Source organism: Halichoerus grypus, chromosome 2, assembly GCF_964656455.1.
Source record: "Halichoerus grypus chromosome 2, mHalGry1.hap1.1, whole genome shotgun sequence".
Classification (NCBI taxonomy): Eukaryota; Metazoa; Chordata; class Mammalia; order Carnivora; family Phocidae; genus Halichoerus; species Halichoerus grypus.
This window is the reverse complement of record NC_135713.1, coordinates 185,345,904-185,373,836: the sequence shown is the minus strand read 5'-3', so window position 1 is coordinate 185,373,836 and position 27,933 is coordinate 185,345,904. Positions and strand designations below refer to the sequence as shown.

The 27,933-nt window shown below is 48.9% G+C and overlaps 1 protein-coding gene across 1 annotated transcript; it reads right to left on the bottom strand.

Moving 5' to 3' along the window:
• Positions 1-640: 640 nt before the first annotated feature.
• Positions 641-27,570, bottom strand: TTLL6 (tubulin tyrosine ligase like 6). The gene is made up of 13 exons (XM_036092806.2): positions 27,530-27,570; positions 26,473-26,591; positions 26,200-26,330; positions 24,500-24,656; positions 23,400-23,543; positions 22,691-22,776; positions 15,826-16,051; positions 14,349-14,524; positions 11,850-12,038; positions 10,648-10,822; positions 9,419-9,700; positions 1,383-1,749; positions 641-900 (listed from the first exon to the last, which is right to left on the bottom strand). Exons 2-13 carry the CDS (start codon positions 26,491-26,493, stop codon positions 641-643), a joined length of 2,214 nt encoding a protein of 737 aa, XP_035948699.1. The 5' UTR covers positions 26,494-26,591; positions 27,530-27,570.
• Between the last annotated feature and the right edge of the window lie 363 nt (positions 27,571-27,933).

Genomic DNA, 27,933 nt, shown 5'->3' with positions numbered 1-27,933 from the left:
AGTCCCCACTGTCCTGTTGGTTCTGTCCCTTCAGTGCCTGTCATGACAGGGCCAGCTTTGGGGACAAGCAACCTGGGCCGAGGCCAGGCTGGCACTGAACGAAACGTGTGGAAATCAACCTCTCACAGCTGACATGGTTCTACTTCTGGGACCCGCGTTAATGACTCTCAATTGTAGCCATCCGTGGAAGACAAGCAAAGTACCCCCAAAGCAGTGGGGACACGGTGGTCATAACAGAATCACACATTGCAAGGGGGGGGGTGTGTGTGTGTCACATTTTGACTGAGGTCAGTCTTTTTTTTTTTTAAGATTTTATTTATTTATTTGACAGAGAGAGACACAGCGCCAGCAGGAACACAAGCAGGGGGAGTGGGAGAGGGAGAAGCAGGCTTCCCGCTGAGCAGGGAGCCCGATGCGGTGACTCGATCCCAGGACCCTGGGACCATGACCTGAGCCGAAGACAGGCGCTTAATGACTGAGCCACCCAGGCACCCCTGACTGAGGTCAGTCTTAATTGTTCACTTACCTGTATGTCTTTTATCAATCCAGCCATCCACCTACCTCCCCGACATTCCAGAAATATATACACGCGGTGCCGGCTGGTGAAACAAGCACATGAAGGGAATATGAGGGGACCTACCTAGTCCCTGTCACATCCTTTTGGGCCAGAGGTCAGGCCACGGCTGTACGCTTCCCGACTCGGGTCTCTCGCGGCGCTGCTGTGGCTCCTGCTAGGCCTCGGATCCAGTCGGGCTGGGGTGGCAACCACCAGCAGATCACTGGGAGGCACGTTGCGGCTGGGAGGACCGTGCAGGAGCAGGACGGAGGACAGACGCAGCTGCCTCTTCTCACCGGAGCTTCGGCTACTGCAGGAGCACTCCCAGGGCAGGCAGCGGGTTTCTGGAAAGGCGAAATCATTGGCATCATCCCTTTGTGCTGCGGGGCGAGGCGCCCACTGCCGGCGGAGGCCACCTCCCACCGGGGTCCGCTGGCTTCAGGCCAGCTCAAGTTCCTGACCCGGAACCCGCCTCTGGTCCTCTCCTGCAAGTGGCTTCTCTTCCCTGTTTTCATACTTCATGCCCCTCCACTGATAGGCTCAGCTGAGTGCGCCTCACCTGAACGACAACCAGGAATCGTCGAACAGGGTGCTTGTCAAAAGCGTTCTGTTTTTACCTTTTTTTGTATTTTCAATAAGACCAGAGACTCCCTAAGGATGTGGACTATGTCTCCACCACCAGGGGGGGGGGGGGTCCTCCCTGAGGGCGGGGGCTGCATCCCCCACTGCCACCCCAGACTGGGCCCTCCTCCAAGACGAGGACTGCTTCTGTTAGTGACCCCATCCCCTAAGCTCTTGGCACACGCCTGGACCCACTGGCACTCACGTGACTTGTGATTCGGCCCCAGCTTTGGGTTGCAGTAAGCTGGGAACAGGGCGAGCTTCTCCCTCAGTGGAACCTTGGTGAACAGCTCTGACCTCAGAGGCTGCTTCGTCATCTCATTCTGCGGCGCGGTCCAGCTTGGCTTCAGACTTCCTAAGAAGCTCTGGGATTTTGTTGGAAGAGAAATTTTTGATACTTTCCCCTGGATGAGGTCCTGGGGGAGGGGGTGCTGCTTGTATTTAAAGACCACCGTATCCACCTCGGGGCTACTGCTTCCAGAGCTGGTTGTCCCGGTCCCGCTCGGCAGAGACTCTGGGGAGTCTGAGACCTGAGTGGCAGGATCTGGGCAGGTTTCTAGTGAGGTTAAGGGCTGGAGAAGAAAACAGTCCATAATGAGATTGTGGAAGCCTAGGGCTCCTTCCCGTGCCTTCTTGATTTAAACAAACAGACTAAGTAAGCCAAGCTCATCAGCAGCAAGAAAGATTAGGTTAGAATAGTTTCCTAACCAGGAATTGGCTAAACACTAGGGCAGAGGATGGTGGGTATGTCCACAGAGCTTCCGCTGGGTTTTTGTTTTTGTTTTTAACAAAAGAGAGATTTTAAACACTAGAAATTGGCCATCAGAAAAATAGGTATTATTTCCCAGCTATTAGACTGGCAAAAATTAGAAAGCTGTTGGTGGGATGGGGCACTATAGGGACCCTCATGCACTGTGGATGAGAATGTAGACTGGTACAGCCATTCTGGTGAACCATCTGGAAACACTCAGTTAAATAATATTACAAATACTCTGTGTCCTAGCATTTCTGCTTCTAGGTATACATACTAAATGAGTTATTAGATAACTCCTTTTTAAAAAGTAGGTACACCAATGTTCCCAGCAACATTATTCACAATAGCCAAAAGGTGGATATAACCCACATGTCCACCAACAGATGAATGGATGGAATACTAGTCAGCCTTAAAAAAGGAAGGAAATGCTGATATATACTACAACATGAGTGAACTTTGACGAGATCGGGCGCGTTCAGGGTGGTATGGCCGCAGACAACATGAGTGAACTTTGAAACATTATGCTAAGTGAAATAAGCCAGACACAACAGTACAAATATTGTATGATTCTACTTATCCTAGGTACCTAGAGTAGTCATAGAGACAGTAAAACAGAGAGGAATGAATAAGGCAGAAAAAATATTTGAAGAAATATTTAAGAAATAATAGCCATAAACTTCTCAAATTTGGTGAAAGACATCAATTTATAAAACCAACAAGCTCAAGAATCCTAAATAGAATAAGTACAAATAAAATCACACCCAGATGGGGTACCTGGCTGGCTCAGCTGGAAGAGCGTGCGACTCTTGATCTCTGGGTTGTGAGTTTGAGCCCCACATTGGGTATGGAGATTACTTTAAAAAAAATAAAATCTTAAAAAAGAAATGACACCCAGACACATCATAGTCAAATTGCTGAAATCCAGAGATAAAGAGAAGAGCTAGAGAAAAATGACACATTACATATAGGGGACAATGTTATGAATACAGCGGACGTCTCACTAAAAAAGAAAAAGAACATCGAAAGATAATGGAACATTTTTTAAGTGCCGCAAGAAAAAAAAAAATGTCAACCCAGAATTCTAGGTCCAACAAAAATAGCCTTCAAAATGAAAGCTAAATAAAGACATTTTCAGATAAGCAAAAACAGAAAATTCATCACCAGCAGAGAGATGTGCACTACAGTAGATGCTAAAGAGAGTTTTTCAGGCTAAAGAGAAATGACATCAGATGATATATATACATACAAATACATATGTTACATATATACATATATATTTTTTAAATATCTTTCCTCTTGGGGCGCCTGGGTGGCGCAGTCAGTTAAGCATCTGACTCTTGGTTTCGGCTCAGGTCATGATCTCGTTGTTGTGGGATTGAGTCCCGCGTCGGGCTCCGTGCTCAGGGGGAGGTCTGCTGGAGATTCTCTCTCCCTCTCTCTCTGTCCCTCCCCTCCCCCACTCATGCCTCTCTCTCTCTTTCTCTATTTTTCTCTCTCTCAAATAAATAAATCTTTAAAAAAATATTTTAAAAAAGAAAAATAGGCAAGTTTCCAGAATATATGAAGAAGTCCTATAACTCAATAATAAAAAGATAAATAATCCTAATTTTTAAAAGAGAGGGAAGCAAAAACTTGACATACTCTTCACAAAGAAAGACATATGAATGGGGGAGCCTGGGTGGCACAGCTCGTTATGTGTCCGACTCTTGGTTTCAGCTCAGGTCATGATCTCAGGGACGTGAGATTGAGCCCTGTGTCCAATTTTGCTCTTAGCTAGGAGTCTGCTTGAGATTCTCTCTCCCTCTGCCCCTCCTTCTCATGCTCTCTCTCTCAAATAAATAAATAAAATCTTTAAAAATAAAAGGGGGGGTGTGGCGCCTGGGTAGCTCAGTCATTAAGCGTCTGCCTTCGGCTCGGGTCATGATCCTAGGGTCCTGGGATCGAGCCCCACATCGGGCTCCCTGCTCCTCAGGAAGCCTGCTTCTCCCTCTGCCTGCCGCTCCCCCTGCTTGTGTTCCCTCTCTCTCTGGGTCTCTCTCCGTCAAATAAATAAATAAAATCTTTTTTTTAAGAAAAAGAATGCCAATATTTCTGTTAAAAAAAAAAAAGAAAGATATATGAATGACCAACAAGCACCTGGCAAAGTGCTCAACACACTTAATCATCAGGGAAATGCAAATTAAAACCACAATGTGAAATCACAAATAGCTATTAGGGTGGCTAAAATTTAAAAGATAACACCAAATGTTGACAAAGATGGAGCAACTAGAACTCTCATTCATTGTTGGCTGAAATGTACAATGATATAATCACTTTAAATAAAGATTTTGGAATTTCTTTACAAGTTATGCATAGATCTACCCTTTGACCTAGCAACCCTCTCTTAGGTAGTTATTCAAGGGAAATGAAAACATATGTCCACAAAGATTTGTACAGGAATGTTCATAGGAACTTTAATCACAATAGCAATAAAAAATAAAAACTGGGAATAACCCAAATGTCCATCAACAAGGGAATGATAAACAAACTGCAGTATGGGCGCCTGGGTGGCTCAGTTGGTTAAGCGACTGCCTTCGGCTCAGGTCATGATCCCGGAGTCCCTGGATCGAGTCCCACATTGGGCTCCCTGCTCAGCGGGGAGTCTGCTTCTCTCTCTGACCCTCTCTCCTCTCATGCTCTCTCTCACTCTCTCAAATAAATAAAATCTTTAAAAAAACAAAAAAAAACTGCAGTATATTTGTACAACAGAATATAATTCAGCAATAAAGAACAAACTATTGATAAACCCAACAACATGAATGGATCTCACAGATATAATACTGAGGTAAAGAAACCAAACACAAGAGAATATGTACTATATCATTCTATTTATAGAAAATTCTAGAATAGGCAAAATAGTCCAAGGTCAAAAAAGTCAAAGTCAGAACAGTGGATTCCTTGAAGAGGGACGCACAGGACAGGGGGCAATTGCCTGGGAAAGGACAGGAGGGAACTTTCCAGAAAGGTCAGAAATTTCTATACTTCAATAGGGTTATAGGATACATGGGTGTATTTCTTTTGTCAGAATTGTTCAGTTAAGATCCAAGCATTATGGGGCACCTGGCTGGCTCAGTCAGAAGAGCATGTGACTCTGGATCTCGTGTTTGTGAGTTCGAGCCCCACGTTGGGTATAGAGATTTAATTAAACTTTTGAAAAGAGGGGGGCACCTGGGGGCTCAGTCGGTTAAGCGTCCAACTCTTGATTTTGGCTCATGATCTCAGGGTTTTGAGATCCAGCCCCCATTCAGGCTCCTCGCTCAGCAGGGAGTCTGCCTGAGATTCTCTCTTTTCTTTCTCTCTCTCTCTCCTTCAGCCCCACCCCCAATGTGCGTGTGCACATGCTCTCTCTTTCTAAAATAAATAAATCTTTTATTTTTTTTTATATTTTATTTATTTATTCGACAGAGAGAGAGAGCAAGAGAGGGGACACAAGCAGGGGGAGTAGGAGAGGGAGAAGCAGGCCTCCCGCTGAGCAGGGAGCCCGATGCAGGGCTCCATCCCAGGATCCTAGGATCATAACCCGAGCCAAAGGCAGACGCTTAATGCCTGAGCCACGCAGGTGCCCTAAATAAATCTTTTTTAAAAAAGATTTGAGCATTTCAATGCATGTAAATTTAATCTTAAAAAAAAAAAAGAGGGGCGCCTGGGTGGCTCAGTCATTAAGCGTCTGCCTTCGGCTCAGGTCATGATCCCGGGGTCCTGGGATCGAGCCCCGCATCAGGCTCCCTGCTCTGTGGGGGGCCTGCTTCTCCCTCTCCCACTCCCCCTGCTTGTGTTCCCTCTCTCACTGTGTCTCTCTCTGTCAAATAAATAAATAAAATCTTAAAAAAATAAAAGAAAATAAATAAAAGAAAAAAAAAACAGGCTCAACAAGAAAAAGAATAGGTCATAGAATGAGATAAATGACCCAATCACATTTAAATAAAGTTTAAATGCACATATTAAAAAAAAAATATATCCCTACTTTGCCAAGAAACATACTAACAAAAGATGGTGGATAGGAGAATGGGAGGTGAGCATAGAGATAAAAGGGAAAAATAAATAAATGAAAGGTGCAAAGGCTTTGAATGAACCAGGGCTTTTTATTAAATTAACCCTCTGCACATGAAATCCAGAAAAGAAAAAAAAACAATAAAATGGTACTGCCTTATTTTTAAAAATCTCTTTGGAGTTAAGTAGTACTACTTTACATCTTAGATTAATGAAAGAAGAACAAAGGCAATCTTAAGAAGTCGCAGTAATATTAAAATAGCAGCTAATGCTTCCTGAATCCTATGTGGCAGGTGTCACTCTCCACATTTTCATGTATTCTTCCATTTAAGCCTCAAAGCAATCCACTGGTAAGTACTATTATTAAAATTCCATTTTTTAAAGATTTTATTTATTTATTTGAGAGAAAGAGAGAGAGAGTGCAAGAGCAGGAGGAGGGGCAGAGGGAGAGGGAGAAGCGGACTCCAGCTGAGTGCAAAGCCTGACAACAGGGGATTGGATTCCAGGATCCTGGGATCATGACCTACGCTGAAGTCAGACGCTTAACCAACTGAGCCACCCAGGTGTCAAAATTCCATTTTTTTTCAGATGAGGAAACTGAGGCTTAGGGAGAGAAGAGTGACTAGATGCAAGTCATTAGAGGAGACTCCAGGATCCAAACAGGCAGCCAAATCCCAATGCATACTCTTTACTCTTTTTTTTATTGCAAGAAAAAAGGAACCCCACATACACAGACACATAAAATTTGCTACCTTAACCGTTTTTAAGTATACAGTAAGTAGTGTTAATAATACACCCATGTTGTGCCACAGACCTCCAAGAAGACTCCCCGCTTAGTAGGGAGCCTGACATGGGGCTCAATCCCACACCCATGAGATCATGACCTGAGCTGAAACCAAGAGTTAGACGCTTAACTGACTGAGCCACCCAGGTGCCCCTCATTTTTTTTAAGATTTATTTATTTATTTATTTATTTATTTATTTGAGAAAGAGCAGGGGGACGGGCAGAGGGAGAGGGGGAAAGAATCTCAGACTCCACACTGAGTGCAGAGCCCAATGGGGGGCTTGACCCCACGACCCCAAGATCACAGCCTGAGCCAAAACCAAGAGTCACGCACTCAACCAACTGGGCCACCCATAAATCCTTTGCCCATTTTAAAATCAGTTTATCTTTGGTGTGAGTTGTAAGAGTCCTTTATATATTCTGGATATGAACCCCTTATCAGATACATAGTTTGAAAATATTTTCTCCCATTTCACAGGTTGCCTTTTCACTCTGTTGATTGTTCAAGTTTGATATAGTCTCACTTACCTATTTTTGCTTTTTTTTTTTTTTAAGATTTTATTTATTTATTTGAGAGAGAGAATGAGAGAGAGAGAGAGAGCACAAGAGGGGGGAGGGTCAGAGGGAGAAGCAGACTCCCTGCTAAGCAGGGAGCCCGATGCGGGACTCGATCCCGGGACTCCAGGATCATGACCTGAGCCGAAGGCAGTCGCCTAACCAACTGAACCACCCAGGCGCCCTTGCTTTTTTTTTTTAAAGTTTATTTGTTTGTTTGTTTAAGTAATCTCTACATGCAACATGGGGCTTGAACTCACCACCCTGAGATAAAGAGCCACACACTCTCCGACTGAGCCAGCCAGGCGGCCCTGCTTTTGGTGTCATATCCGTGAAATCCAATGTCATGAAGTTCCAAAGCCTACTCTTTTTTTTTTTTTTAGATTTTATTTATTTATTTGACAGAGAGAGATAGCGAGAGCAGGAACACAAGCAGGGCGAGTGGGAAAGGGAGAAGCAGGCTTCCCGCTGAGCAGGGAGCCCGATGTGGGGGCTCGATCCCAGGACCCCGGGATCATGACCTGAGCTGAAGGCAGACACCTAACGACTGAGCCACCCAGGCGCCCCTCCAAAGCCTACTCTTTTAAAGGTGTTTATCGAACTATGGCTGTAAACCTATTAATAAATCATGAAATTAATTTAGTGGATTGTAACTGGTATTTTTATTTATTTATTTTTTAAGATTTTATTTATTCATTTGAGAGAGAAAGAAAGACAGAGAGAACACAAGCAGGGGGAGAGGCAGAAGCAGACTCCCTGCTGAGCCCCGACGTGGGGCTCGATCCCAGAACCCTGGGATCATGACCTGAGCTGAAGGCAGATGCTTAGCCAACTGAGCCACCCAGGTGCTCCAGGAACTGGTATTTTTGAAAGAACAGAACAGAAGAGAATAAAAAATATCAAAGGAGTTACCATATGTAGTATGGCTCATCATTGTTTTAGAAACTTTTTTCCAGTGTGTGTATGGATGGATAAAATAAAACGGATTTCTACTGTGGGCTATGGTTAGGAACTTGAAAAGCATCACACTCTTCCATACTGCACTTGGACCTGGCAAAGGTCCAACAATGCCGAAGGTTTTTTAGTACTTACAATACAGTCATCACATAGCCTTTGGTGGGCCTGACTACAGTAAACACAAAAAAACCCGTTCTAGAACTCTCAGTACCACATTCATGTGGCATCTTAGTGTCTGCAAAAATAAAAAATCAGCTGTCACATTCAATTAATATTTTTGATGTGAATTTCATTGGTGATGTTTGTTTTGATTTCATAGTTGTATAAGAGTTATAAACAAAGATTTTATATATCTGGTTTTATGTTTGTATATATCTATAAAAGTTATTTACGGCTACAATGGGGATCTGAGAGAGTTTTCTTTCCTTCAACAGGTGTCCATACACGAATGGAGTTTGAGAAACACCGTTTAAGGGATGAACTGGGTTCAACACTGCCACAAAGCTCAGAATGTGACCTTATTTGGAAATAGGGTCTTTGCAGATATCATGAATCAAGTTAAGGTGAGGTCGTACTGGATCTGTGTAAGCCCTAAGTCCAATGACTGGTGTCCTTATATGAAGGCCACATGAAGATCTACAGAGGAGAAATTCAAAGAGGGAGTCCGTGTGACAACAGAGGCAGAGGTTGGAGTCCCACTGCTACAAGCCAAGGAGCTCCAAGGATTGTTGGCAACCACCAGAATCTAGCAAGAAGCAAGGAAGGATCCTCCCTCTAGAGCCTTCAGATGGAGCACGGCCCTGCCAACACCTTGTTTTCAGACTTCTAGCCTCCAGAACTGTGAAAGAATAAATTTGTGTTTTAAGCCCCCAAGTCCATGGTGATTTGCTCCAGCAGCCACAGGAAGCTAACGCAGCAGGTGGGAACATGCTTAAAGATGGGGTGCGGAAGACGGCCATTGGAAAAGCCCTTAAAGTATAGGTCCATTCTCCTAGCACGCATGCTCTTGCACAACTTGGGCTTCACAGGTGGGGATATCGAGGCTTAAGTGGCTTACTCAAAAGGAGATAGCAAGTCAGGAGGCTAGAAGGGACCAGAAAGCAAGACTCCTACCACTGCCCCCTGAGCTGAGCCCTCTGGGGAGGTAGACCGCTCTACTCACCCCAGTGCTGGTGAGTACGTTCACTGCAGAGGCAGACTTGACCTCCTTGACTCTGGAGATGGGTTGACTGAGCTCCAGCCCCGGGCAGCTGAGAAGGCTTGAGCGCCTCAGGTCAGGTGCAGAGGTGTATCGTCTTGCAGCTATAGGCTTGCAGGGAGGAGGGCTGGCCCCTTTCGTGGGGGTCTCCTGGTCGAGGCTGCTGTCTGTCTCATTTGTCTTTGCGTCTCTGACACTCAAGAGCAAGTCAGGTGTGCAGGATACCAATGCCATTGGCTGGAGATGCTGGGAAGGAGGAAACCAAACACAGCCTGTGGGAACCCAGCTCTGTCCACTTCCAGATTCATCTGCACCAAGGGGAGGTGCCACGGAGAGGAGGAGGAGAAGGAAAGCAATCGGTATCAAAGTCTCTCTAATCCGAGGTTCTTATCCTGGGGTGCAGGGACTCCTAGAGGGTTCATGGACGGTTTCACGGGATCTTTGGGCCACTTAAAACTGCAGTTTTAAAACAGTATCTTTGTATACTTTATGGCAAGAGAGTATCATAGTTTTTATCAGTTTCTCAAAAGGCCTATGACCCTAGCAAAGTTATAAAATACAAAAAAAACACAAAAATATCCTGCTCTCATCCTGTTCCTTCAGGTGAGGGTTCAAGAAAAAGGAGATGGACCAAAAACCCAACTGAGTCTTTCCACTGAGTCAGAAGAGACAGTGAAGCAGAGAGGGGCAATCCAAAGATTCGGACTGTAGGACAACGGGACTGCTGGCCCCCCAGCCAGGGCTGGTCCACACTTTGAGCACAGAGCGGGTTGGAAGGACCCAGCTACGGTCCATCACCCCACATAATGGTGAGGGTCCTGCCTCCCTGAAGCCCTTCTCTGCAGCCCCCTCTCTCAGCTGTGCCCCTGGCCTGCTAGAGGGGAACATTCTAACCCAAACTGGGGTTGGGACCCATGATGGCGCCTGCTCCCTATGTGGGGATCGTGCTCAGCCTCCCAGCTGCTTTTCCTCCCACCGGACAAGGTAAGAAGGGCAGACCAGTGAGAGTCCTCTGAAGGATGCCAGGCTCCTCGCAACTTCCAGGCTCCCCCTCCTGTGGCCCAGCCCTTCATCAGCCCCATTCATTCAGTGCGTCAGAGCTCTGAGTAGTGGTCTCCTGAGCACCCCCCATGGGGCGGCCCCAGCCGGGGAAGGGTGCCGGGCACACACGCTCCCCTCCCAGCCGGGTTTACTTGTTTGAAGGTGAGGGTGGCGGCCTGATGTTTCTGCTGTGGTTTCTGTCGGCAGCTCTTCGTGCTCTTGCCCCTCGCTTGCTCGCCCGCGGACTCCCCCTGCATCTCCACCTTCTTCTCCTTCGTTTGGAAGGATTTTTTCTCCTGTTTCAGCCTTAGGTCCTGGATCAGCTGCCTGTCCAGGAGGAACAGGGAGGGTCATGGAGGTTAGGGATGGGCTACAAATGGGTACGCTCTCCCTGAGGGGGGGATGATGCTTGCCAAAGAGTGCAGTGTCATCCCCCCGCGTGTCCAGCCTGCACAAATGATTGCAGGGCCCAGAGCAGGAGGTGGAGGGGACAGCCATGCTTCCCACCACACCATTCCCAGTCTGGGGAATAGCATCCGAGGAGTGATGCAAAGTCAGCCGCTCTACCCGAGGCCAAATCCCACACGTGGCAGGGGCTGAGAAGAGGGTCTGGGTAGGTGGCCAAACAAGGGGCCCCCACATTGGACCACTTTATATCCCAGGCCTCTCTGGCCAATGATGTAGTGGGAATAACACAGTCACATGGGTCAGGAGACAGGGATCCCAATTCCTCTTTTGTTATCGCCTACTATATGACCCCTTCTGTGCTCTGACTTCTCCGTCCATAAAATGAGGTGATGGGGGCGCCTGGGTGGCTCAGTCGTTAAGCATTTGCCTTCAGCTCAGGTCATGATCCCAGGGTCCTGGAATCGGGCCCTTCATCAGGGTCCCTGCTCGGCGGGAAGCCTGCTTCTCCCTCTCCCACTCCCCCTGCTTGTGTACCCTCTCTCGCTGTGTCTCTCTCTCTTAATTTAATTAAATAAATTAAATCATTAAAAAAAAATGAGGTGATAGGTAGGGATTGGACTGGACAGGATGAGTCCCTTCCAGTTCTTAGATTTCATGCCCGTGTGAATCCAGGAGGTAGCTCCCTGGGAATTCTGGGGAAGGGTGAAGGTGCCTGTCTCGGGAGCGAGTTTCTAGGAACAGCTACATATCTACTGAACACCCCACACCAAGGAATCTTATGATTCCTGGTCCTTGTGAGACTAAAGCAAATGTTCCCCCCTGGCAACTTCTGGGTTGGGGACTAAAGCTCAAAGACCCTCCTCACCATCCCAGGCTGGTCACCCAGAAGGTCAATCACGACCCAACGCGTCCCAACACCCACCCACCTCGCCCAGAGCCTTCCTACCGGGCATATACCTCCCGAGCCCTGGAGGTAACAGTATTCTGAAAGAGGGAGCTGTTGTCCTGGAAAAACTTGTCATACTTCTCCGAATTCAGAGTAGGATAAATCAGGCGGAACCCCCCACGGTTCTCCTTCTCGTACTTCTCAGTTTTCTCCAACTGCATGGCCTGAAAACCCTTGACCTCCTCCATCCTGGGGGGGAACAGAACACAGGGCTGCCGTGGATTTTCTTGGGACAGAGCCTGGAAGGGATGTGCCAAGCTGGATGTCCCATGGGGCCAGGCCGAGGCCTTGCGTACAACAGTGGCCCGCCCGTATTTGCCGAAAGGAGATTCTAGCCCTCTTGGGACGGCCAATGTCATGATGCACGGAAAGCTGGTCAGAACGGTCTTTCTGACAGCTCACCAGACTCTCTCCTCATACAAAAACCCCCTTCCCCTTGGCTCAGTTCTGAGGAGGCAGACTGTCGCCACCTCCCCATTCGCAGCCCCTATAACCCTCCTCTGGAGAACGGCAGCTTGTGTTTGGCTAAATTTGAGGGCTTCACGGATGTGCTTTTATGAGCTGCGATGATCTCATTCTCCCTCACAGCCCCTCGGGGAGGTGGAGGTCAGGGAGGGAGGAACTAGAAGCCCCTTTTACAGCAGGCAAACTGAGGGCACTGAGCTACCCAGGGCCAAGTCATGACCAAGAGGATGATTCAGGGGGGGGCCCCAGCTCTGCCCTAGCAGATGCTGCCTCCTCCTTGAGAAGTGGGGAGAACACTGGCACAGGGGAAGCTATTCTGGAATCCCAAGCAGCACACTCACTGCACTCCAGCCCCAGGCCTGCCACTTCCCAGCGAGGGGACCTTGCACACAAGTCAGTTCCCCTCCCAGAAGCCTGGTCTCCTTAGCTCCAGCCACAGGACCATCCAATACCCCTTGCTACCAACCCTCCTCAGAGGGAAGCCAGTTCACAGGCAAAAGTGCTCTGAGAAACCCAGTGCCCTCCGAACACAGATGCTATTGCCCCAGTTCCCAAAGCTCCGTCCCCAAGACTCAGCAGGCTCTGCTCATGGGGGCGCGGCGGCTGCTGCGGGGTCTGAAAAGCAACACAGTCGTCTCCTCGGCCAGGTTCCAAGTCTTCAGACACTAAAATCACTCCGCAGAACCAAGGCCCCTGTTTACAGGCAAATGCTGCCGTGTGGGGAGCAGGGGACGCTTGCCCCCACCAATCCAGTGATACGGGGTGGGTCAGACTAATGTGTCTTTCTGTAAAAATCAAGCAACGGGTTTGTTTTTTGAAAGATTTTATTTATTTATATGAGAGAAAGAGATACAGTGAGAGAGAGATCACGAGCCGGGGGGGGGGGTAGGGGTAGAGGGAGAAGCAGGCTTCCCGCTGAGCAAGGAGCCCGATGTGGGGCTCGATCCCAGGACCCCGGGATCATGATCTGAGCCGAAGGCAGATGCTTAACTGACTGAGCCACCCAGGCGCCCCATAAAGCAACGGTTTTATTTTTTGATTGGTAATCCCTAAATCTTCATGTTATATTAGTAAACTCATATCCATGATATATAGTCTGTCCATAACTTAATCTCCTATTTTTATGTGCCCAAAAAAAGGCTCACAGTAAAACTGTACAAGCTGCCACATTCTGCAAATAGAAACTAATATTCCAAATAGGATTATCGTTTGTTAGAACTGACTCCACTCCCCACCAGCTCCAAGCAAGATTCTTTTTTTAAATGTAATGACTTTTTTAAGTTGAAGTATAATTGACATAGAACATTCTGTTAGTTTCCCAGGTCTGCAAACACGATTCGCTATTTGTGTGTATTGTGAAATGATCACCACAATAAGTCTACTGAACATCTGTCCCATACACAGTTAAAAATTTTTGCGGGGGCGCCTGGGTGGCTCAGTCCGTTAAGCATCTGCCTCCGGCTCAGGTCATGATTCCAGCGTCCTGAGATCGAGCCCTGCGGCAGGCTCCCTGCTCAGCATGGAGCTTGCGTCTCCATCTGCCCCTCCCCCTGCTCGTGCGCTCGCTCTCTCTCTCTCTCTCTCTGACAAATAAAATCTTTTAAAAAAATGTTTTTTCTTTTGATGAGAACTTTTAAGATCTTAGCAACTTTCAAACATGCAATACGGCCTTACTAACTATAGTCCCCATGCCCTACATTACCTCCCCGTGACTTATTTATTTTATAACTGCAAGTTTGTACCTCGTAACCCCCTTCACTCATTTTGCCCGCCCCCGCCAGGCAAGACTCTTCACCACCTCTAACACACACTATAGTGCCAGGCACTGTGATGAACCAATTATTACACCTTATCTCATTTAATTCTACCTTATAGATCACTGGCTCCATTTCACAGAAAGAACACTGAGGCTCAGGGAAGAGACGTAAAGGCCACATAACTAGTACGCTGTCGAGGACCAGGACAGGCCAGTCTTACTGGGAGCGGGGAAGTCATAGAGAATGGGGTCCCCAGGGTGCGGGGGCACTTCTGTACCTGGTCTCCCGAGAACGACATTGCTGCCGGAATCGCCCCTGTTGTCTCTCCTCCTCCAAGACTTTCTTTTTGTCACAGTTTCCCAGGTTGATCAGGACCAAGGTGTCATATAGCAGACTGTCTTTCACCTCTTTATCCAGCCAGGAGTCGGTGGAGAAGCTTGGAGAGTGGTTAACCTGTGAGGGCAGCAGGGGGCTGGGCTGTCCAGCGTGGAAGCAGGGAGCAAGGCCCAAACGCCACCTCCAGGGAGCTACCGAAGCCCAGCATGGGGCCCTGGCTACCAGATGGAGCGGAGGGAGAGGGAGTCTATACCGGAGCCATGGTGAGGAGAGGAGAAAGCAGAACCCCCTCTAGTTTAACCAGCTTCGATTTCAGTCCTTTCCTCTTGAGAAGCATCAGGGGCGCCCTGTCTTTGCTTTCCCTCCCCCTGGTGGGTGTGCTCTCTCGCTTACATAGCATGCCCTGAAGCAGAGGGAAGGGCGCAGTCCAAAGGACCAGGCTGGGAGGTGGGGAAGAAGCCAGAGTGATGCATTCTGGACCCTCACCAGGATCGAGGGGGAGGCAGGTGGGAGGAGGGAGAGGCCTCATTCCTGCTCACAGAAAAGACCAGATCATTTAGACGCACTCTGTAACATTTGAAGACTTCTAGCAGTTTCTGAAGGCCTGTGCCTGGTGGCCAATTCCGCTCTTTGTGTAAGAGCTCCAAACAGCCATATTCTCCTTCCCACCTATACCTGGGAACAAGGGCTGGGAATGGAGGAAAGGCAAGGCCCCAGGAAGGGGACCCATGATTCTGGCTTTGCCCTCTGAAGACTCTGACTCTGTGCCAACCGGCCCTAGCACCTCTGACTTGGCACCTGGCTCCTCCAATCCCCACTTCCTATAATGAGGACTGAAGGGTTCCTTGAGGGCTGCTGAGCGCAGGTCTAATGGGGAAAAGAGACAGCCACCCACATGGTTTTTTTTCCTCCTCCATCCACCCTGCTGTGGGTCTGGGGAAGGTAGGAAATTCACTGAGTGGCTCCCCACCCATTCCCTTGGCCACAGACACCAGGCCACTCTCTGTTGGTGCTTGGACCTGAGTGGCCCAAGCCCCTGAGAGCCAGGCCTGGTTCTGATCTGGAACATCACCATCCAGCTTTGATAAAGAACACCCCCTTTCTGGGAGACGATTCTGTGACAAAAAATCAAGTTGTCTTTAGAGTCTTTCTGTGCCTGCGATCAAAGTTTCCAGGTCTGGGTGGACCTCAAGAAGGCACAAGGAACTCTCTAATTCCTGGCCATCTACCCCCCTCTGGTGGCCACTTCTCAGCTGAGGGAGGAGCCCCAGACAGCCAGCACTGCCGCCGGATGAACAGGCCTGGCCAGGAAGTTGATTAAAATGATCTGGCTGAGCCAGGGATGAAGGGATGAGCCTTGACACTGGCTGACCCCAGGAACAGCAGTCAGTTCTCACCCCTCGCCCCAGCCCCTCTACCTCCAGCAGCCAGGGCTTGAGTTTGTGGTCCAACAAAATATCAAAGCCCAGGATTTCAAAGCAAGCACTGTTGAGTGTGTGGTTGGGGAAGCAGGTGTGGTAGTTATGCTTGATGATGGGGTGGGCGGAGATGATCGTCTTGATGATGACATCCTCGATGTCTCTCCAGATCTGCTCCATGTTGTAGCCATGGTTTTCCATGTACATGTTGAAGGTGGAGAGCTTCCTGGAAGGAAACCACAGGCCGTGAGGCAAGGGAGCCCACCTCTGGTCATCTAAGGCCATCTCCGGCGGGAAACCAGAAACTTCTGGAGACGTTAAGTCCCCAGAGGTAATGGGGACAGACACCCAGGACCCAGGGTGACAACAGGGCTGTGTCAGCTCAGGAGGGGCCTGCAGGAGCCACAGGGCCACAGTACTTAAGCCTCCACAGCCTGGAAGTGGGTGCCGATAATGACACATAAGACCTGGCTTGGGCACTAACACTGTGACCCAGAAAACACCTGTGAGGCTGGGGCAGGGGCTGGGTATTCCAGGCGGAAAGCTTAATGGGTGAATAAAAAATATTAAAAAAACAAACAAACACCCTACATGATGGTTTTGCTTTGATGGCAAATAGTTTCTCAACCTTTGGTGTTCATGAGAAACACATAGGGAGCCTTTTAAGAACACCAATACCTGGGTCCCACCCCAGCCATCTGACAGGATTCTGGGGATGCTAAAGACACAGAAACTTTGCTTGAGGACTATCCACAAAGAAAAGGCAGCCCCGGGGCATTTCCACAGATAGGGTTACCAACTGTCCCAGGCAAACCAGGACAGTCCCGATTTTAGATAAAGAAGATGTGGTAGATATATACAATGGAATATTACTCAGCCATCAAAAAAATGAAATCTTGCCATTTGCAACGATGTGGTTAGAACTAGAGGGTATCATGCTAAGCGAAATAACTCAGTCAGAGAAAGACAAATACCATATAATATCATTCATACGTGGAATTTAAGAAACAAAACAGATGAACATAAGGGAAGGGAGGAAAAATAAAATAAGATGAAAACAAAGAGGGAGACAAACCATAAGGGAGTCTTAACTCTAGGAAAGAAACTGAAGGTTGCTGGGAGGGGGGATGGCATAACTGGGTGATGATGGTGAGGGCACGTGATGTAATGAGCATGGGTGTTATATGCAACTGATGAATCACTGACCTCTACCTCTGAAACTAATGATACACTATATGTTAATTACTTGAATTTAAATCAAATAAAATTTCAAAAAATAATAAATTTTTTAAAAAAAGAACTGAAAGTCTCACATCCTGGGAAACCCCTCAGTCACAGGCAAACTGAGATGACCTGTCACCCTATTACAGAGATCAGAGGATGTCTATGGTTCATGAGGAAACATCTAAAGGGGTGCTCTGCCAAGATGTCCAGCGACAGATGAATGGATAAAGAAGAAGTGGTATATATATATATAATGGAATATTATGCAGCCATAAAAAGGAATGAAATCTTGCCATTTGCAACTACGTGGATGGAACTGGAGGGTATTATGCTGAGCGAAATAAGTCAATCAGAGAAAGACATGTATCATATGACCTCACTGATATGAGGAATTCTTAATCTCAGGAAACAAACTGAGGGTTGCTGGAGTGAGGGGTGGGGTGGGAGGGATGGGGTGGCTGGGTGATAGACATTGGGGAGGGTATGTGCTACGGTGAGCGCTGTGAATTGTGTAAGACTGTTGAATCACAGACCTGTACCTCTGAAACAAATGATACATTATATGTTAAAAAGAAAAAAGAAGAAGAAGAAGATAGCAGGAGGGGAAGAATGAAGGGGGGGAAATCGGAGGGGGAGACGAACCATGAGAGACGATGGACTCTGAGAAATAAACTGGGGGTTCTAGAGGGGAGGGGGTGGGGGGATGGGTTAGCCTGGTGATGGGTATTAAAGAGGGCACGCTTTGCATGGAGCACTGGGTGTTATGCACAAACAATGAATCATGGAACACTACATCAAAAACTAATGATGTAATATATGGTGAGTAACATAACATAATAATAAAAAATAAATAAAGGGGTGCTCTGGTCAGCTCTGAGCTGGGTCATACAGAGAGGAGGCAAATCTGACGGGCCTGAGGGACAACGGTGGGGACACATCCACACCCACTCATAGGCACAGAGCTGAAATGGGAAGTGGGAATGTGAAAGGAAAAGACGCAGGGGCGTGAAGAGTGAAGAGGAAAATAAGACAAGAGACATGGCTCACAAGACAGTTCGAAGGGCTCACTGGGCCCCAGCCAGTGGGGCCAAAAAGGAGGAAGCAGGGGCGGTCAGCCAGTGCAAACTTGCCAAGAGCCTGCTGTACACGCAAAGCTCGGGAAATGAGAGAACCCTAAGAAACTGCCCCCCACTGTCATGGGAAGCCTAAGGACCCTTTTGGGGGTCAACACACGTGAAACAACCAAGGATGCATTTATATAAAGACAGATTAGCAAAGGCCGCTCAATACAGAGGCCCACTTTTGCCTCTACCTGCCATTGTTGGGGAATAGAGTGGAGCACCTAAATGAATTTTCCAGATCGCTTGAAGCCAAACCATTCAAGTGCAAAAAAAAATGTATTTAATTTGCTTAATTGGGAAATAAATTTTGCCAAAATAGATTATACACTTCTGTGCCTTCTTATAACAGACACTGCAAATCATAACATAACCTCTTCTTGATGACTCAGGCACATCAAAATGAATATACATTATTCTATAATTTCATAATGCCCAGTGGTTAGCCAATTCAATTTAACACATCAGCTATGTGCCAGGCACCCTGAAAGATGCAGAGGACCTGGTCTCTGCCCCCAAGCCCCGCCAGATTTCCAGTCATTCTGCCTCCCCTCCTTCACTGCTCCTGCTGAGTGTGCGGCTGCTGGGGGGGTTTACCGGGGACACAGTTGGCCTCATGCTGAGGATGGGGGAACTGGGAGCAGGTGAGGCAGTCAGCATGAGAAGCAGATCGCCTCAGAAGATGGGGAAGAGGAAGAAGAGGAAAGGTAAAAGGAAAAGGGAGGGACAGAAAGAAAGAAGGACCCTGCCTGGCACATGGAGGCACCCAGAGGCCAGGGCGCCCCTCTAACCCTCAAGGAGTTTAAGTACAATTGAGAACACATGATAAACGTGTGCACCAAGCCAAGAGCAGTTATGGGCTATGGCTGATGTTGACCAGAGGGTGGTGGGAGTCCAGAGATGGGAAGGTTCCTGTGGGTGGTTTGACTCAGATTCCACAGGTTCGTCCTCAGAGATGGACCCCAATTCTCTCATCTGATTAAGTGAGCAAACAGAGGCTCAAAGAGAGGACTGGCTGCACAGTGGCTATATGGCTGGACCAGGACCTAGAGCCAGATCAGAGAAGGCAACATGGAAGCCTAGCGAGCCAGAAGGTCCTTCAAGGATGTTCTCCCATGTTTTCGGTTAGAGCTGAGCAAAGATGGAGAAGTGGAAATGAGCAAGCCTATATATGGAATGTGAGCCACCGAGTGTCCTGGTGGAACACCACGGAGTGGACAGACAGACAGTGTGGCCTAGTGGTGAAGGGTAGAGACTCAGGAGTTTTCGTTGCGGCTCTCCTACCTCCTAGCTGTGGAAACTTGGGCAAGTTACTTAACCTTTGACACCTGTTTCCTAATATGCAAAATCATGCTGATAATAATAATTCTTACTTTATTTTTATTTTATTTTATTTTTTTAAGATTTTATTTATGTATTTGACAGAGACACAGCGAGAGAGGGAACACAAACAGGGGGAGTGGGAGAGAGAGAAGCAGGCTTCCTGCCGAGCAGGGAGCCCGATACGGGGCTCGATCCCAGGACCCTGGGATCATGACCTGAGCCGAAGGCAGACGCTTAACGACTGAGCCACCCAGGCGCCCCTAATTCTTACTTTAGAGTGTTGTTGTGAGGATTAGATGGGCTGTGGTGTGTCTATTTCTTAGCCCAGGGCCTGGCACCTAGCGAGTCCTCAACAAAGAGAATGCGGACTACCAGTGTAGTAGGTTAACGATGGAAAGTGGTGTCTGGTCAGATTACAGTGCAGTGAGCAGAACAGTTTGAACGTGACGCTCTAGGCACCTGGGAGCCACATGGGTATGGAAGTAATGAGTAGAGAAGCCCCCCTTTATCAGGAGGGGGTATGTTCCAAGACCCCCAGAGGATGCCTGAACCCATCCATGGAGAGTACCAAACTCTACATGTACTGGTTTTTCCTATACATGCACATCTATAATAAAGGTTAATTTATAAATTAGGCACAGTAAGAGATTCACGGTAATAACTAAAAATAAAATAGAACAATTACAACAATACACCGTAATAAAAGTAATGTGAATGTCGTCTCTGTCTCGCTTTCAAAATATCCTCCAGTACTGTACTCGCCCTTCTTATGATGATGATAGGAGATAATGAGATGCCTACCTGATGAGATAAATAAGGTGAATGGCGTAGGCACGTGACATAGCGTTAGGCTACTGTTGACCTTCTGACGATCCATCGGAAGGAGGATCATCTGCTACCGGGCCTCAGTTAACCACAGGTAACTGAAACCGTGGATAAGGGGAGACCGCTGTATACGGAATGCAGAATACTACCAGCATCCACCTGCATGGGGGTTATTGCTTCTGAAACCCATTCATACATGTCATCTTGATAGGTCCTTAACGGTATATCTGAGGCTGGCCAGCCAGGATTCATATGTTACTGTCATTTTAGAGATGAGAAAATGGATGCACAGAGAGGTTGAAGCCTGGAATTAGGGAGGAGAGCAAGGAGGCTGAGCACCCATCAGGTCTGAGGCTGAAGCGAGGCCTGGGTCTGGTGGAAAGGAAGGGACACGGGGACATCTGCAGGAGGAACATTCAGAAGCCTCCTGCTTCTTCTCTGTGCCCTCCCCTGTGGCTTAAAGAGATGGAAAAGAGGGAAAGTCTTGGGGCTTACTTAAACTGGTAAAACAGAGGAAGTAAAATGGTAGCCTTCAGCCTGGGGTAGAAGAAAGTCCAGCTACTCTCTTTGGTGAGAGAACACCGAACTCCCTAATCCTGCAGGTCCGGAGGCAGAGAGGGGGAGGCCGGGCAGGGGAGCCGGTTTGGAAGGCTGGGGTGGGAGCAAGGAGCGAGAAAACGCTGAGCTGGAGGCAACAGACGTCAGGGTGCTCTGAGGAGGGATGAGCCTGGGGCTCAGGGAGAGGGGGCAGGGTGGAGGCCAGGGAAGCGGAGCAGGGGGACAAGGCCTCACCTTGGAGGGGAGAGAGGTGAGGAAAAAGAGGAGGAAGGCAGGAGGGGGTGCAGGGCGGCCGAACAATACTACACACTCTCCCCTGAGTCCTGGCACCCCCTAACACCCCCTCCGTCATGGCCTGAGAGCCCAAAGCCTGTCGTCGGGGTGTCTTCTCATAAGAGGAGGGAAATGGGGGCCCTTAGGTTACATGCCTTCGGACTGAGGAAAAATCACAGTAACCTCAGGCAGTTTCCCCGCGGCTATCACGGGTCATTTGAGCCTCAGAGTGACCCTGGGAGCCGGGCAGGGCACGTAGGACAGGGGAGGGCAGGACAGGGCATCTCGCTGCCCTCACCTTACACACCAAGGGGCGGGGGCTCAGAGAGCTGAAGACACTGGCCCAGGCGGACTCAGCTGGTGAGAGGCAGGGCCGGGCCTGAAAGCCAGGCCTCACTGAGCACGGCTCTGGGCCCGGGCCACAGCAGCGAAGGAGGCTGAGCTGGTGCCTGCGGGCCGGGTGGGGAGCCCAGGAGGTGGGAGAGCTTCGGGCAAGACGGGTGCGGGCGCCCTCTGGAACAGGGGAGACCTCCCCTTCAAGCAGGCTTCAGCCAGTGCTTTTCCATTTGCTTTTTGGAAGTCTGCCACCAGGGGAGTTGTGAAATTTCACGTGCCTCTCTGATGCTTTGAAGCCAAACCGACTGCGTGTTTATCAGTCCTTTGAAGCCCGGTGTGGGGGACAGAGCACGCGCCTCGCAATCCGACAGACCTGCCTTCTCATCCCGCTCTAGCATTTACGGCCATGTGACCTTGGGCAGCTTAACCTCTCAGAGACTCAGTTTCCTTGTCTGTAAAATGGAGATGGTACCTAACTCATAGTTCTGCACCTGCAAAGGGCAGATTACGACGCCTCTGTCATAGTGCGGGGAAGACGCAATGGGGGGAGAAATGCGCACAGAGCCCCCAGCACGGGCCCCACCACACCGGGGGCCTTAGTAGGTACCGCCTTCCCTTCCCCTCGTACCTGGCCATGTTCACTTCCTCCAGCTCCCCCCTTTTTCCTAAAACTCAAATGAGACAGGATCAGACAATAACATGAATGTAATAACTGGGAAGACACTCATGAAATCGTCCCATTTCTCCCCCTCTGGGGAATCTCAAAGCCAGCCAGCCACAGTGAGCCCACACCAAGCAGCATGACCTATCATTCGAGAATCTCTGTTGGAGCAACACCCCAGAAAACCACAGGCCAAAGGAACAATGGCCTGACATGTCCTTCTCCCTTGGCAGACTAGGAATCAATAAATTCTACTGGTTTGGAAATGTCAGAAGGGCCCAGTGTAAGAAGCGTATGTTTTGGGGTGTATGTGTTGTGTGTGTGTTTGTGTATCCTGCTGGGATGTTCATCTCTCCTCCTCCCAACCTCCTAGGGTTTACGATGTAGCCTTCTTTTAATGATTAACAGCCAGAGGGCAGAGAATAAGGAGGCAAAGAAATATTTGCTGAGCCCATGTGACCCAAGATGGAAACACTGATGGGGACGGGCTGGGTCTGAGCTCTGAGCCTGGCAGGGCAAGGAGAGAGAAGTGAGGCAGCCGCCTTACCTCTTGCTTCCGGTGTGAGCATCTCGAATGAAATTGGAACTGTGCTTATTAATGGAATAATTAGTCAGGTGCATGCAGATATCATCCTGGGGAAAGAGACACAAGTCTGTGGGGTCAGGAGGTAGGGCAGGCCTCCTGCTTCTTCTCTGTGCCCTCCCCTGTGGCTTAAAGAGATGGAAAAGAGGGAAAGTCTTGGGGCTTACTTAAACTGGTAAAACAGAGAAGTAAAATGGTAGCCTTCAGCCTGGGGTAGAAGAGAGTCCAGCTACTCCTGAGATTGGGTGGTTCACTGCTTGAGAGACATTTCAGGAATCCTGGGGGGTCACAGAGTGCAGGAAGGGGGTGGGGGAGAGACGGGGGCTCGCCCATGGCCTTCTCTCCTCCAGCACCACAGATCTGGGGCACTAGCTTTGCAGGAGGGCAGATCTGGCCACGAGTCGCAGCCTCATCTCTTCCCAGTTCTGTGACCTTGGACAAGTTCCTTCAACTCTGAGTTTTCATTTCCTCATTTGTAAAATGGAGATGATAATCTCTATTTCTGAGGGCTCCTAAGAGGGCTAAAGGAAAGGATGTCTGGACGTCTGCAACCTGGCACATAGTAAGTTTCAACCAATGACAGCCACGTCCACAGTGCCTTGAGAATGTGGACTGAACTGGGATTTTTCATCCCCCTAAGGAGGAAGGGGCAGGGCACATCCCCTGAGCTCACCAGGTTGTCTGTGCTGGGGTGGGAGTAAGAGGTGGTGGCGAAGCGTGCTAGTCCTTCGTTGTATGCAAAAATCCTCAGAGGGTCACAGGAGGTCATCAGCACATAAATCCGTAGGTCGAACTTGAACCCATCAATGATAAAGGGCTGCGAGGAGGGAAGAAAAGTCACATAAGCCTCAGAGGAGAGATTCAGACTTGAAGATTAGTGCCTGGTCTTGGTTTAGCCTGGTACTACAGAGTGCAGGCTTGGCTGGGGCCAGGGAGGAGGACAAGGCGACTTGACCTGTGGGAGTCACTAAACCCCACTGTGCCTCAGTTTCCTACAGCACAAGTAACTGCCTCCCAGAGATCTCCTGGCAACTAAGCAAAGTAACATGAAAAAGTCCTGTGATGGGGCGCCTGGGTGGTTCAGTCGGTTAAGCGGCTGCCTTCCGCTCAGGTCATGATCCCAGGGTCCTGGGATCGAGCCCCACTTCGGGCTCCCCGCTGAGGGAGCTTCTCCCTCTCCTTCTGTTGCTCCCTCTGCTTGTGTGCTCTCTCTTTCTCTCAAATAAATAAATAAATAAAATCTTCCAAAAAAATCTTTAAAAAACATTAAAAGTCCCATGATGAAGGACATGTTGTCACCATCTAGGGCTGTGTTACATGGCCGTTCTGCAAGAGTGCTTCCTGCAATCCTGGCCAGTCCTTTCTAGTCCACACACACTTCCAGAGGGCTCCCTCCCTGCGGTGGGCTATGCCACTGTGACCTCTGACCTCCGGCTATGGAGCAAAGCCGGTCACCATGATCCCTCCAGGACTACTGCCCTCTCCCAAATGAAGTGGGACATCCACAGACTAAAGGTGCCCTCCAGCTGTCATCTGCTAGAGGTGACGGGCCAGCCTAGTAAGGCCAGACCAGCTACCAGGGTACAAGGGTGAGGAATGCTCTGGCCCAGACACATGTCCCATCCCTGGTCAGAAGGCCTGGTTTGACAACTTTCAAGGCAGAAGACAGGACTCGGCTTTGCCCCTGTCGCCTGCCTCATTTCCCATAGTGCAGCGGAGCTAGAGCCTGAGGTTGTTGTGGGCGAGAAAGAAATGATCACAATGAAGAAGTACCTTTGAAATATAGAGTTGACAGATCATATCCTCTCCTGGCTTGATATCTTTCACCGTCCGGGTGATGAATATACCTCTCCCTTGGCAGCCCGAATCCGGCTTACAAATGTATGTCTTATTTTTTCTTGACCTGCTGTAGTTCTGCAAATCCCCCCAGCTACCAGAGCAGCAGGGAGGGAACGAGATACACTGTTAGCGGGGGGAGCAGTGAAAAGGAAGGCTAGCTCTTTATTTAAAAAAAAAAAAAGAAAGGCAACAACAACAAAAACACTAAAGCTATCTAATGTGACAAAGCTCCAGAGTCAACAGACACATGTCGGGAGATCTGGAAACAAGAGAGACAGCCATGCACTTGCACACATGGTGGAGAGAGTGTGGGCTTCGGAGGGAACTCGGGCCTGGATTTAAACCCAGGTGACACCACTCACCAGCTGTGTAACCCTGTGCAAGGACTTGACCTCTTTAAGCCTCAATTCCATCATCTACACAATGAGGATAAGGACACCTGTCTTCTATGGTGGTTAATTACGTGACAGAAGGCAGGCAAGGTGCTGATACGTGCTGCATGCCCCGTGAAGGTAGCTGTGATCCAAGTATTTTGGCTTCCTGGGTTTGCAGATAGGAGATGTGGAGTTCTGCACATGGCTCTAGCCCTGACCGGCAGTGTGACCTTGGATCAACCGGTCTCTTCCCCTACTGTAGGCTTCAGCTCTTCCCGGGGAACACCTCCACTCCAGCCAGAGTATCAGAGCGCAACTACTATCCTTGAACACACTCTGAAGAAAGTATCTTCAGAAGAAGGAAACCAATTTAAGGCATTCTAAATCTCAGTCTTGCTACACTTCTTGTTTTGCATTGGAACTCATTGGCATGGTGACCCCTGGCGAAGTCCCTTCACTGCAATGTTCTTCAGTGGCCACTGAAATCTGGAGGTGCCCACTGGCCTGAAGGCAAACATATTTCCTTCTAAGTTGCTACTGAGTCCTGAAAGTTGTTCCGGACAAGCTAGGGAAGTCTGGGAATCCTGGGGCTCTTAGTTTGGAAAAGCACTGGGCACAGAGGACAGAGTGGGATTCTCACCATGTGAATAGAATTCCAATGGCAATGCCTCTGTGCCCCCCTCCTCCTCATCCCAAAGACCAGACTGTACCCAGGTCACGTTCATGTCATCTCACACTCCCTCTGTTTCTTGCTGGTGTGGTCCAGAGCATTTTGTGTACTAAGCATGGATGCCCAGTTTCAAGATGGATAGAGTGAGGCAGAAGACTGGGAAAGGCTGGCTGCCATCCATGGTCCTGCCATGGAAGAGAGGCCAGGTGTCCCTCCTGGCTCCTAATCTGGGCACTAACCATTATCTCACTCCCTCCAGAAGTGCTCAGGGTCTTTAAAAATTCAGAAACTGCACAGTTAAAAGGTTGGAACAAGTTCAAAATCAACAGCGTTCAGGGTCAGAACAAATTCTCATCCCAACTGCAGGCGCAGGCTCCAAGGCACCCAGCCCCTAAATGTCATCTAATTTTTTATAGCAGAGCCTTGTGTTCTCTCAACCTTGGACACACCCTTAATCCCTTCTCTTCCGAGAAAGGAAGAGAGAGATGGGAGATCCTTTGGCAAGGTAAAGTAGCACCGGGAATCCCGAGCAAGAGGGAAATGGAAATCGGGGGTGGGTCGTGCAGAAGGGCACACAGGTGGGCACTCACTCAGCAGGAAGACACCAGGTCCTAGGGAAAAAGTGGAAATCCTTAGGGAACATCTTTAACATGCGGCTCATATTCCTGGCCAGCAAGTCCTTGCGGCAGATTTCACTCATTCCAGGGAAGTGATTGATTTTCTGCAAAGGAAGCCAGAATTCATGAACAACGGGGGCCGTGGGAGTACCCATGAGATCCCCTTGGGGGACAGTCCTAAAAGGGGGGGGCCCACTGGGTAGATGCCACACTTCTACTGAGACCCAGCTCTGCCCCGGACAATACCTGGTAACTTTTCATCTCCATCACCCTCTCCAGCGACACTGAGTAGTCCGTCCAGTAGAGAGTCCAGTCATTGGCCTCCCCTCCCTCTTGAAGGCCATACCGCTGGGCGGCCCTACGCACTGCCATGGAGTTGGAAAAAGAAAGGCCTGTTAGCCCAGGGAGTGGGGGAGGAGCACGGGGTGGGGAGGTTATGCTTTTAGGTGCTCACAGACCCTGCACTGAAGAGAGACACCGCAGCTCGTTGGGATTGGAAGCCATCTTGCCTGGTCTGAACACACCATTGCCAAGAAAGGAACATGAAGAGCTGCTGAGGCACACAGCCAATACCCGGTGAACCCCACAGAAGGTTATCTGGGAAGAATGTTTTACCCGCCCTGGTTTCCCCTTGCCAGGAAGTAGGCTTCTGGCTTTCCTCCAAACACTAAGCACAGAATGTTCAGGGAATATAAACTAATCCTTAACATCAGCCAGAGCCAAGCTTAATTAGGAAGGTAAATTGACAAAAAAAAAGTATACAATGCATTTCAAAACCACATATATGCTATCACATCCTCCTTTCCCTGTCCCTGTTAGCATTAGTAACTGGGAGCTGACTCCGGCACAGACTCAAACGCCTTCGAGGGCCTGGAAAGGAAGAAGTGCCTCTAGTGACCCAGGGGAGTCAGGACCAGTGTAAAACATTCAAATTTGAAATCCATACAATGATAAGGCTGCTCTGTGGTTCGAGATAGGTCTGTAGGTCATCTTCAGCCTGTGGACTGCCAGTCTCTAACTCGTGCTCTAACAAGGAGAAACAGCTGCCTTCTCTACAATCAGATTCCCAAATAACCCTACAGAGGAACTATAGAGAGCTGAAATATACACCACTGTGGTCAAAACCCACATTTCCTTGGAATGAGATTCCCAACTTCCTCAAATAGTTCATTGAGGAAGGAAACAACGGGATGTGGAGACACCCCCTTTCCATCCTCAAGAATATACAAGAGTAACCCTTCCCAACCCTTTGGGGGTAATCCACCGGGTCCGCATCGTGGATCCCTTGAATGCAGGTGCTCACCGCTCTCGTATCGGCAGGTGGAGAGATTGATCACCAATCATCTGGAAAGAGAAAAAGGAAAGCAAGACAGACACACTTGCCAGAACAGATGACCACACCCAGAAGCATCCGGTCCCAGGCGGGGCTGCATGAAACCCATCCTGCCACACTAAGCCTGGTCTGACTACCCCCCATGACTAAAGACACGGATCCCAAGGGTCGCAGAGTGGCGGAAGACAGGGACTCCACCTAGTGCCCCACACGGAGGCAGAAATTCTGTACTGCGGTTGTAACTACTTCTGCTTCAGCTTCATATGAACATCATCACCTCCTCGATCCTTTCACTCCAGTGGCCCATCAGGAACGGGAAGTGAAAAATGTTTGGGCCAAGTTACTTCATGGTCTCCCTCCTCTTGCCCCCCACT